Source organism: Lagenorhynchus albirostris, chromosome X (assembly GCF_949774975.1).
Source record: "Lagenorhynchus albirostris chromosome X, mLagAlb1.1, whole genome shotgun sequence".
Taxonomy (NCBI): Eukaryota; Metazoa; Chordata; class Mammalia; order Artiodactyla; family Delphinidae; genus Lagenorhynchus; species Lagenorhynchus albirostris.
In genome coordinates this window covers 2129100-2141908 of record NC_083116.1, presented here as the reverse complement: position 1 = coordinate 2141908, position 12809 = coordinate 2129100, and the positions used below count along the sequence as shown (strand labels likewise).

Below are 12809 nucleotides of genomic sequence, written 5' to 3'. Positions count from 1 at the left end.
ATTCTCTTGGACCCTGCCCGGACCCCCTCCCCCTCCCGCCCCTCCCCCTCCCCTCTTCTCCAAGTCTCCCTCCTCCGTCTCCTCCTCCTCCTCCTTTGGAACAAACGCTTCCCTGCACCCCCACTCACACCAAAGCCAGTTGCGGGGTACTGGGCAACCAGGGACTCAGCGCCCTGCCTGCCAAGCTGACCTGACGCTCTCGCGTGGGATCGTCTCCTCAGTGTCTGCTGTCCTTGCCCCTACTGCCCTTTCAGGCTGCAGGGGGAGGAGACTTGCTCCTGCCCTCACCTGCGCAGAGGCTCCAGGGTGCTGCCTTCCCGGGGCTCCCCTCCAGCGGTGTAGATGATCGTGAAGTTGGACCCCGCGGTGTCCCTCCGGGGCATCTCCTCTCTGCCCCACAGCCCTTCCTCGCCAGCGCCGGCTCCTCCTGGCAGGGGCGGCCCCGGGGGAGGCGCCTCTAGGCCCCGCGTGGCCTGGGGGCCCGTCAACACCCTTAGCTCAGAGCCCCCAGGGTGGGCGTTTGAGGGTGGCCAGAAGACAGGGCTGACGCCAGAGCCCCCGACTATACCTTTTTCAGCCTCTGCTGTGTTGGGGTCTGTGTCTGAGGCTCGGGTACGCCTCGTGCTGCGTATGGCGGCTTCCCGCTTGTGCCGCCGGTGCCTCCCTGAGCTGATTTCGGCTTGCTTGGTGGAGTCCCTAACAGCTGGTGGACGCTGCGGGGGCTGGGGCGGGGCCTCGGCCTGGCTGCCCTGCCCCTGTGCCCCAGTCAAGGCCCCCACTGTTTCTGTGGGCTGCCCCTTCCCCTCGTTGAAATATCTGTGTTGCCTGCTAGGGGAGGGGGTGCCTGCGTATCTTGAGCCTATGCTTCCTGGGGCCTGGGGTGGCTCCCGGCCCCAGCCCGCATCTCGTTTCCCGACTCTTCTGCTGCGGGCTGAGGCGCCTGCTTTGCCGGGGGCTGGTCCTCGGCCCTAGGACACGCGGCCTGGCTGTGGCCTTCCTCCCCAGTCTCGCGGCAGCGTGGCACCCGCTTGCGCTTCAGTGACAGGGTAGCCCCTTCCTGGACGGTCTGAGTGCTGCTGTCATGGAACCGCCCTGCCCGCACCATGACCGGACGGACCGGGACTCTGGTTTCTGCCACTACCTGGGTGCCAGAGGCCCTGTGGCCCCCTCCTACCTGCCTCTGCTTCTCCCTGGTCACTGCCGCGGCGGTCTGCCACTCCTCCACGTCTCGAACGAGCTGCATCAACTCCAGGAAGGGGGGCGCACAGCCTCGCTGATCCAAGACCATGAGCTTGTCCCGGAGGCCGGTGCTCACGTGGGCCTGGGCTAGGATGTATTTCAGGCGAATCATGTCTGCGCTTCTCACCGGCAAGGGGCTGTGCCGCACAGCGTTCTGCAGCACGGGCTCTAGCCGTAGCAAGAAGGCAGAGACTTTCTCTCCGGGCTTCTGCAAGGTCTGGAGCAACTGAAAGCGTGCGGTTCTATAGTTCTCTTTATTCCCGAAGATCTGCTTCAGGGCGTCCAGGCACTGCGCCACGGTCATGGAGCCACTGTTGGCCCGGAGCATCCGCACGATGGACAGGGCGGGGCCGCGCAAGCTCTCCAGCAAACGCCGCTGCTTCTCTACCTCAGACACCCGCCACATCTGCATCATCTGAGTCACCTGCTCTAGCCAGGCTTCAAAGTTCTCTTCGCCCGGGCCTGGGGAAGTGCTTCCCGAAAACACCTTCAGTTTTCGGTACCACATGCTTTCTTGCAGAGGCTGCGGGTCTGGCGGCCTGACTTGGGCCAAGCCTTTTGGCTGTCCCTGCTCGGGGCGAGTGCTATACCCCAGGGTTTTGACCACATCTACCATTCTCCGGCCCTCAGCTTTCAGGAAGTGGTTCAGTCTGTTGATAAGTTCATCATCCGGGCTACGGGGCTTCACCACCACTTCCCAGGTACCTCCCTTTCCTGGGATCTGACTCGGCACCGTAGCGTAATTGACCTGGTCGGCCAATCCAATGAGAACTGCCTTAGAGCTGTCTTCCCTTCTGAACATTCTGCCCAGCACCCCGTAGGCACACAGTGGCTGTAAGCCCGCCTTCAGGGTCTCTTTAATTTCCTCTTCACTACACTCCACAGGAATGCCCACGATCAGCAGGGCCTTCCTGGGGTCCAGGTCCATGCCTTTGCACCAATCCTCCAACAGATTCACAGGCATTGCTCCCACTATCTATGGACTGATCTAACACTAGGGGCAGTAGGCAGCTCACAGAGTTGGACCGGGACTCAGGGAATTCTGAGTCAACGCCGAGTATGGAGGCAGAATCGTTCCGGGTTTGCACAGCCTATAATGCAAATGGGGTGAGAGCATCATTCACGCGCACCCTCCCACCCCGACTAAAAGCCCACGCACTACCCCCACTTCTGGTCACAGAGATTCAGGCCCTGCTTTTCAGGGCTTCCCCAGTCATTTGCTGGAGAGGTGTCTTTAGGCCAAGCTCCCCTCCCTGCTGACCTCGGCTTGCCGTGCACTCCTCCTCAAAGTCCAAGGACTCCTCTGTGTGTACTGCAGGTGCCTGTGGTGAAAAGGTCAGCGTCAGGAGGAGGGGCCTGACAAAGCCCGCCAAACGGGAGAGGACAGCAGGCTGTCCCACTCCCTGCCTCAGGGCTGTTCAGGCCCAGGGCACCTGGTACCCACTTCTCTGGGGCAAAGGTTGGAGGACGGAGATGTGAGTTCCCTCCTTTCTCAGAGAATGTCTGACAAATGAGAAAGACGGTTGGATCTCTCTCTGCACAAGGCAATGAAACTGGTGGGTGTGGAGAACGTGTGACAAGCTGCAGTGTTGCCGTGGATACTGAGAACGGCGGGGACCATGGGTTTCCATCGCAGAGGGGTGCTATGTGGTAAAGGTTAAGGAGCAACAGGGGATGTCACTGGCCTCCAACCAAACAAGTGTCCTGTTGTCGCTGGAGGGGAGGGGACATGGGGGGTGGCGGCAAGGATCACGTGCTGAAAAACAGTAGCCTACCGTTTCAAACTGTGTGGAAGCTAGAATCAGGGACAGAAAAGGGACCCAAAAAGGGTCTACAGTGCCACACTGCTGAAACAGACAACCCTCACCCTAGGTGTGACCCCACCCTGCAGACCCTGGAAACCCTGGCAGGCAACCCCACCCCTCCGGCTTTTTGCCAGGAAGTTACAGAAGCCTCTCCCGACATAGGTCTACGTCACAGCCGTTCACCATGCTGACTAGGGACCCACCGGCAGTGCAGATACGGGGATTCCACCCACACGCAACACTAGGCCTGCCCTCTAGCTCTGCCCAGAGGCAGCTCCCGGTGCTGGGAGGTGGTACTGCCTCACTGCATCTGTCCAAGGCGAGGCAGAGGTGCTTTGCTACGGTTCCACCCCACACGGCCCTGCTCAGGCTGTGCCAATTCTGAGCCTACAGAGGCACTCTGGTACAGGGATACAGGAAACTGCTCAGGGGGCGGGGGGTGGTGGTGTGATGAACTGGGCCATTGGGATTGACATGTATACACTGATGTGTATAAAATGGATGACTAATAAGAACCTGCTGTAAAAAAAATAAAATTCAAAAATTCAAAAAAAAAAGAAAAGAAACTTCTCAACTGGTATACAGTGCTAGTACCGGAGGGATCCTACAGTATGATTATTGCCCCGCCCTCCAATCCACCCCCTCCCTCAAACTCTGCCCCCACTGACGCACGACGTAGGACTTAAGCCCCACCCCTGACGCCAAGCCTCCCCTCACGGAAGTTTGATCCCTGTCCCCCCTCCAAGTCCCACCCCCACCCAAGGGCCACCCCCACCTAAGCCCAGCCCCTGACGCCAAGCCCCACGCTTACGGAAGTTCCATCCCTGCCCCACCGAGCCCCACCCCTTCCCATGTCCCATCCCCCACTCAAGTCCGATCCCTAACAAAGCCCTGCCCCCACCCAAGCCAAATCCCTGCCCCCACACAAGCCATGTCCCCCCGCTTCCCAAGCATCATCCCTGTCCCAAGCCCTGACCTCACTCAAGTCCAACTACGGTCCCCAAGCCTCCCGCCCTCATTCCCCTGTTGTCCCCACCCACACCTAAACCCTCCTCCCTAAGTCCCCACGACCCCTCACACACCCGCTACCTCAAACGTCCCTCATTCCAGAGCAGGAATACACGTGGTCAGTGGAAGTTGGTGGAGGCCAGGGGAGGAAGGGCTGAAGCCACTTTCCCTCTAGGATAAGGCCCAGAGCCACTAGTCCTGACCGCAATGGCTGTGAGCAGGGTTAGGTGTGGAATAGGTTCCCCTGCAATTCCTAGGCTGGTCGCGGTGCCTGGTAATGGCACGGAATGGATGCGGTGCCAATGCCTGATGTAGTGGGATCCCATTTCCAGGGGAAACCTGTAGCCACCAACCCCTGGGACGCCAAGGGAGATGGCAAGGGTCGTTGTGCGGAACCCCACGCGGTTTGGATGGCTCTCTGTGCCCGGGGCCCGACCAGTACCTGCTGGAGGTGCCTACAGGCCGAAGCGCCTGTACACCACGACCACCACGCGTCCGGAACCACGGCTCGCGCGGCGCACACCGGGACGGGAGCCCGTGGAAAGGGGCTGTCGGGCTACAAACTCCCCGCCCCCCCGCCCCCACTTCCCGCCCAGCAGAGCTGCACACGGCCCACTCGCGGCTGCGCCCTAGCAGCGTGGCGCCCACCATTTCCCCTCGGAAGGGGGAGACCTCGCCCCGCCCTGCGCCAGGGTGCGCAACTAGGCGGACGGAGTTCGAATTAAACCGGGGCACCTTAAACTGCAGAGCTGGACAGAATCCAGCCTTGGACTGTGAGCGGGGTTAGGTGTGGAATAGGGTCCCCTGCAATTGCTAGGCTGGTCCCTGGAAGGAGGCCGCCAGACCCACCACGTGCCACGCCAGGCCCAGCAGCCATCTTGGCTCTTGTTTAGCATGTCTGTTCCCCATTGAGCGGGAGCTGTGGCGTGACAGTCACCAGTCGCTCTCCCTATTTGAATATAACAAGAGGTCAGCGCAGGGCCGGGTGCAAAAGTAAAAGCCCGGTGGGTGCTTACTAAATGAAATCCTGATCTTTTTTTTTTTTTAATTGTTGTGTTTTCTAGAGGCGGACAGCAGAAATACAGCTGCTTCCGGGAAAAATGCAAGGGCAGGAAAATTTTTCGTATTCACCAAGAGACCGAAAACTTTCAAAGGATTACATTCTCCCATTATTCCCTTGACTTCACAGCCTAGTACTACCCACCTAGTACTACCCACCTAGTACCCAAACTGCTTCCCGCCCTTTTCCAAAGAAAATTTCTTCCACAGAAGGAAGACTGGAACATTTTCCCTGGGGCCCGCGGGACTCTTAACTCGCTGTTCCAGAGAGCGGCGTGGGGGGAGCTCAGGTTATCGCACTGGAAGTCTGCAAATCTGGTAGATCTTGGTAAAAATGAAAGTTCTGATTCAGGAGGACTGGGGTGGGACTGAGGTTCTGCGTTTCTCGAAAGCTAGGTGACTCCCATGCTGCAGATCCCTGACTACGCTTGGAGTACCAAGGCTCTGAAGCCTGTAGTCACTTTTCGGACCAGAAGTTGTGGTCATCTGGTGACAGAATAGATTTCTTTTGCTTTATTCGGGACACAGAAGAAGAGGCTTTTCGATAACGTTTTAATAAAAATATTAAAAGCAGACAAAAATGTTAAAGATTACCTTTAAGTCCAGATACTTCCTATATCAGAGAAGGAGAACACAGACCTGAACATGCCTTACTTAATTAGAACGTACTACTGAGAGGCTGTTAAATCATTCTCCTTCCATGCCAAGAAAAAGGGGTTACCTGCTGGTGTCAGAAAGTCTCCTGCAGACCTCCTGCCGTCCCGGTCCAGTTTCTGTAACAAGAGAATGGGAGTAATAATAGTACATGCCTCAGGGTCATTGTAAGAATAAGATGAGATAGTATTTATAAAACAGTGCCTGGTACATAGCAAACAATCATCAAATAGTAGCTTTTGTTATCAGTTCATTCATATTTTTTAAAATAAATTTATTTATTTATTTTTGGCTGCGTTGGGTCTTCGTTGCTGCGCACGGGCTTTTGCAGGAAGCGGGGGCTACTCTTCATTGCGGTGTGCGGGCTTCTCATTGTGGTGGCTTCTCTTGTTGCAGAGCACGGGCTCTAGGCATGAGGGCTTCAGTAGTTGTGGTGCACGGGCTCTAGAGCACAGGCTCAGTAGTTGTGGCACACGGGCTTAGTTGCTCCACGGCATGTGGGATCTTCCCTGACCAGGGCTCGAACCCGTGTCCCCTGCATTGGCAGGTGGATTCTTAACCACTGCACCACCAGGGAAGCCCCTCAGTTCATTATTAAGATGGATGTGAAAGACTAGGGAACAAATTTTAATCCGTTAACCACCAGACTGGAACACAGATGTATTCATTTATTTAAGAAATATTTTTGAGCACCTATTATATGCCAGACATGGTTTTTGGTTTTACTGGGAAAAATAGTATCTGTGACCTTAAGATCTAAACCTGACATTAAGAACTCAAGGAATCTGTAAACTTGGATGGGGGAAAATTCATATTTATTTTTACTCAAGCAACTAAAATATAGCATTTCCTTCAATTATGAATGTGGACAGCAAACCACAGTACTATTAGCAGTACATGTTACTTCATCACCAACAAAAATAAATATTTCTATATCCCATTATAGTTACTGCAGATATCTAGAAATATTTACTAAAAATAGCATTACCTCAAAATTAGACAGTTGGTAGACCAGTTTTAGATACTGTTATATTATGTGTTATGAAGCACATATATCACTGTAAAAATATAATTATGAGCATGCTTTATGTCCTTAAGCATATTTATAATAGCTGCTTGAAAAATATTGTCTGTGAATTATGATATCAGGGTCAGTTTCCCTTGAATGTTTTTTTTCTTGAGTGTCATCACATTTTCTTGTTTCGTCTAGTAATTAAGCATCATATCCTGGACATTGTCAATAATGTGTTCTAGTGGCTCTGGCTTCTTGCTTTCTGTTATATTTCTCCAAAGAGGTGTTATTGTTGCTGCTGCTGCTGCATTAGCAGCCAGTTAACTTAGCTAAACTCAGACTCCAAACTCTGTCTCCCGTGTTGAACGTCATCTGATATCTCTGCTCAGTTATTTTCTTAGAGTCTGCCCTGTACATACACATCCCAGTGTCACCAGAGATTTGAGCAGAGTTTATATGCCAAAGTTGGGTTCCGTGCCTCTGGTTCTTTCCTGTCCAGGATTTTCCTTCTCACTTTCCCTCCACTGTGGTCACCCTGAACTGTGTCCTCTGGGTCTCTGAAGTTTTAGCCACCCAGCATGACATCCTCTGCAGCCTGCCCTCACATGTTAACAAATATGCAAGCGGGAATTCTACAAATTATTTAAGGAAGAAATAATGTCAATACTACACAAACTCTTCCATAGACGTGAGGAGGAAAGAATACTTCCAACTCATTCAATGAGGCCAGCACTAGCTTTATATCAAAACCATTCAAAGACATCATATAAAAGAAAATTACAGACTGATGTGTTTCATGAACATACATGCAAAAATTCTAGACAAAATTTTAGCAAATGGAGTTCAACAAGATACAAAAATGATAACATATTATGACTAAGTAGTCTATAATGAGAATACAAGTTTCGTTTAAACATTTGAAATTTTATCAACATAACTCAGCATATTAACAAAAATAAAAACAATATGACATATCTCTTAGTCTATTCAGGCTGGTATAACAAAATACCACACACTGTGTGGCTGATAAACAACAGAAATTCATTTCTCACAGTTCTGGAGGCTGGAAGTCCAAGATCAAGGTGCCAACATGGTTGTACCCTGGTGAGCGCTCGCTTCTTAGTTAATAGCCAGCAACTTCTTGCTAGGTCCTCACATGCCAAAGGAGCAAGGCATCTCTGGAGCCTGTTTTATAAGGGCATTGATCCCATTGGGACCTAAATACTTCCCAAAGGCCCCACCTCCTAATACCGTCACCTTTGGGAGTTAAGATTTCAGCATATGATTTTGGGGGGGGCGGGGGGATACATTCTGACTACAGCAATATTCTCAATAGATGCAGAAAAAACATTTGACAGAATCCAACATCCAGTCATGATAAAATAAAATAAAAAAACTCCCAGTAAACTAGGAATAGAAGGGAACTTCCTCAACCTGATAACTGACATCTATAAAAAAACCTACAGCTAACATCGTCCTTAGTGGTGAAAGACTGAGTGCTTTCCGCCTAAAATCAGAATGAAGACAGGGAAGCCCCACTCTTACACTTTCTATTCAACACTGTGTTGGAGGTTCAAGCCTGGGAAATTAGGCAAGGAAAAGAAGTAAACAGCATCCACACTGGAAAGGAAGAAGTAAACTGTCTTTGTTCACACATGACAAGATTATCTATTTAGAAAATGCAATGGAATCTATAGAAAAGTTGCTAGAACTAATATGGGAGTTTAGCAGGCTGCAGGATATAAGATCAATATACAAAAATCAATTGTATTCCTATATGCTAGCAATGATCAATCAGAAATTAAAATTTTTAAAAACAATACCACTCACAATAGCATCAAAAATGTGCAGTACTTAGGAGCAAATCTGGCAAAAGATATGATAGAACAGTGCATTGAAAAATACCAAATATTGGTGAGAGAAACTATAGACCAAAATAAATGGAGAGAGACCTAGTTTATGGCTCAAAGAACTCAATATTGGTGAAAAGATGTCAATTCTCTCCAAATTGATCTACAGAATTTAAACCAGTACCGATCAAAATCCCCAAATCCCATTTTTGGGAATGCAAAAAAACCTAGACTAGTTAAAACAACACTGAGAACAAAGTTATAGAACTTACACTATCTGATTCCAAAGATTATTACAAAACACTAATCAAAGCTTCATGTTATTGGTATAAAGATAGAAAATACATCAATAGAACAGTATAGACAGCCCTGAATCCACAAATTTCTGGAAAACTGATCTTTGATATAGGCAAAAAATTACAGTAGAGATAGTCTTTTCAACAAATGATGATGAAATAATTGGATATCCACATGCACAAAAATGAACTTTGACCCATATCTCACAAAACACACAAAAATTGACTCAAAATGGATCAGAAACCTAAGTAAATATAAAACCTAGACCCATACAACTTTTAAAAGAAAACAAGATCTTTGTGACCTTGGGTTAGACAAAGATGTCTTAGATATGACACCAAAATCACAATCCATAAAAGAGCAGATTGATAAATTTAACTTCATCAAAATTTAGAATTTGTGCTCTTCAAAGGACAAGCTACAGACCGGGATAAGATGTTTGCAAAGCATACACCTGACAAAAGACTTGTATTCCGAATATATAAAGAGCGTTTGCAACTTAATAAGAAGACAAACAACCTGATAATAACACTGTAAAATGGGCAAAAGGTTTAAGTAGACACTTCACCAAAGAAGAGTAACAGACGGCTGACATCAATATCACTAGTCAGGGAAGTTCAGATTAAAATCATAATGAGATTACACTACATCCCTATCAGCATGGCTAAAATTAAGACTGGCTATACCAAGTATTGACAAGGATAGGAAACAACTGGAGCTCTCCTACACTGTTGGTGGGAATGTAAAATGGTACAACCATTTTGGAAAACGATTTCGTAGTTTTTTCTGAAAGTTAAACATACCTCTACTATATTATCTAGCCATACCACTCCTTGGTATTTACCCAAGGTAGAAGGAAATGTATGTCCATATAAAGGTTTGTACACAAATGTTCACAGAAGCTTTATTTATAGTTGCCCCAAACTGGAAACTACCCAAATGTCCATCGACCAATGAATGAATAAACCCACTATGGTACGTTAATGCAATGGAATATTATTCAGCAATAGAAAGGAGTGAACTGTTGATACATACAACAATATGGATAAATCTCAAAATAATTTTGTTGGGTGAAAGGAGCCAGATACAAAAATACACTTATTATACGATTCCATTTACATAAAACTCTAGGAAATGCAAACCACCCTATAGTGAGAGAAAGCAGATCAGTGGTTGCTTGAGGACAAGAGGAAGAAGACAAGATAAGAGAAAAGGACACAAGGAAACTTTGAGAGTAATGGATATCTTTAATTGCCTTGATTGTGGTGGTGGTTTCATGAACATATATATATATATGTGTCAAACCTTATCAGATAGTACAGCTTAAACATGTCCAGGTTATTGTTTGTCAAATATACCTCAAAAGAGCTGCTTTTTTAAAAAAAATACACCTACAAATAAATAATAAAAAGACAAATAACGCATAAATGTGGGCAAGCTATTTGAACAGACACATAAAAACATCACACGCAACATGATTAGTCATCAGGGAGATGATAATTAAAATCACAATGAGTTACCACTTCACACCCACTTAAATGGCTAAAAATAAAGGCTTACAACCCCAAATACAGAGGAGGATTGGAAGGAAAAGGAACTCTCATACGTATCTGTGGGAACATAAATCGTACAACCACTTCGGAGAATATTCTGGCAGTTTCTCATAAAACAACTCTACTATGATGTGGCAATTCCCTTTCTAGGTAGTTACCCAACTAAATGAAAGCATATGTCTACACAAACTTGTACACGAATGTTCACAGTAGCTTTATTTATAATACTCCAAAATGAAAAGAGACCAGATCATAAACTGGTGAATGAATAAAAACCAACTGGAATATATCCAGATAATGGAATACTATTCAGTTATTAAAGGAAAGAAGCAACACATTAAACAACATAGATAAATCTCAAAATCGTCATACTGAATGAAAGAAACCAGACACAAAATAGTACATACCATATGATTCCATCCATATGAAGTTCTCAAATAGGCGAAAGTAATCTAAGATGGAAAAAATTTAGAACGGCGGTTGCCTCTGTGTGGAATTGTGGTGGGAGCTGACTGGGAATGGGCACAAAGGAGATTTCTGGGGTGTTGATAATGTTCAGTATCCTGACAAGAGCTTGGTGTATGCATTTGTCAAAAGTCACTGCATGGGGCACTTAAGACTTGCACATTTCACTGTATGTAAATTTTACCTCCAAAAACAACAAAAAAAACCCCCAGTAAACAGGTATTGATCTCTAGGTAATGCTATGCGTGCTGAAGTGTTAAGGGGTGAAGTGTGCTTGTATGTCTGCAACTTACTGATACTTTGAAATGGATCAGTTAAATAAGGATGACCATGCAATCATGCAAGTGTAGCATAATGCTAATTGTAGAACATTGGTGATTGGTATATGCGTGCAAATCTTTCAATTGATCTGTATGTTGCAAAGTTTTCATAATAAAATGTGGAAGGTAAATAAGAAAAAAAGTTGGTAGCATCTAACAGATAAAATTGTTACAAGAATATTTAAGAAGTTGGTTATACTCATTATCACTAATAAAACAATAAATGTATATTAATAAAAAATGAACAAAAAAGTTAGACCGTGTCCTTCAGACTTAATTTCAGTGCCCAGCTAGTGTGGCTCCTTTTCCCTTGGCTTACTGCTTTCCAGCATTTTCCTTTTGATCCTAGAATATGCCCAGTTGGTTCCTACCACAGGGAATTGGCACATGCTATTCCTTTTACCTGTGGATGCTCTTCCTATCAACAACCTTCACACGGTTCAGTCCTTCTTGTCATCCAAGTCTCATATCAACCATAGTCTCACTGAAATTACCCACCCATCACTCCCAAACATCCCCCTAATTGATGTTCTTCACAGTTCTTGTCATTCTTGTGTGTTGTTTGTTGACCCTTGTTTATTATTGTATTCCTTACGAAACAGGAATCTTCAAGAAAGCATCGATGGGCTTAGCACACTGCAGGGTGCAGCAGCTTCCTAGATCTTTGTTGACTGGCAGAAATTCCTCTGGAAGTGGCTGTCACTACTTGCAGCACCTCCATCCAAGAATCCTGTTCTTTTCTCTTCTTAGTATGACCTGCCATTTTGAAATTAACTCAAATGACTTTCCCCTCCACCTTTACCCGAGCACGCGGGCGCGCGCGCGCGCACACACCCACACACAAACACATACTCACAGGAGCTCTTGGGCGCCAAATGCGCGCCCCCTGAGGGCAGGGATGCAGCCCGGTTTTGCTCACAGCTGTATTCTCAGTGCCTGGCATGGCGAGAGCTCACACCTTCCGTGACTGAGCGAGGCGCTTTGACCCCTCCAGTGGGGGCTGGCTTTGCTCTGCGTCGCCCTCCGTTCTCATCCCCCCACCCATATTCCCGTCCTAAAGGCGCCCAAGGGGGAGGGGTCCTCTCCATTCCTTCGTTCCCTCCTTCGTGGGCTTGTTGGTTCATTCGCTAGTTCATTCATTCATTCATTAGTACATTCATTTTACTCCTCCCGCCTCCACCCGAGCACCTGGCCCCCCCGCGTAGCTCCCCTGGGGTCTGGCCTGACCCACCCACCCCGGGCTTGGCCACGCCCCCTTCCAGCCCCGCCCCCTCTCTGGGCCAATCGAGACCGGCGGGCCGGGCGGGGCCGGAGCCAGGGTGGGGCCTCGCTCTCCCACTACCCACGGCGGCGCCCGCGGCTCCGGAAACGCGCCGTGGGGCTGCTGGGCTCAGCCGGGTGCTGGCGGCTCCGTGGCGCTTCCTGCCACGCCGGGCCTGGGCCGCGCCAGCGCCGCTCCGCCGAGGACCGCGCGTTGGCAGCCGCTGGGCCGAGGTGAGCGTGCGGGCCACAAGAGGATGTGCGCGGAGCCCGGGAGGGTGTGCGGG

General features: G+C 48.7%; 1 protein-coding gene across 1 annotated transcript; it reads right to left on the bottom strand.

Moving 5' to 3' along the window:
* Positions 1–857: 857 nt before the first annotated feature.
* On the bottom strand, positions 858–3234 carry LOC132513270 (paraneoplastic antigen-like protein 5). The gene is made up of 2 exons (XM_060137450.1): positions 2501–3234; positions 858–2330 (listed from the first exon to the last, which is right to left on the bottom strand). Exon 2 carries the CDS (start codon positions 2201–2203, stop codon positions 860–862), a length of 1344 nt encoding a protein of 447 aa, XP_059993433.1. The 5' UTR covers positions 2204–2330; positions 2501–3234; the 3' UTR covers positions 858–859.
* Between the last annotated feature and the right edge of the window lie 9575 nt (positions 3235–12809).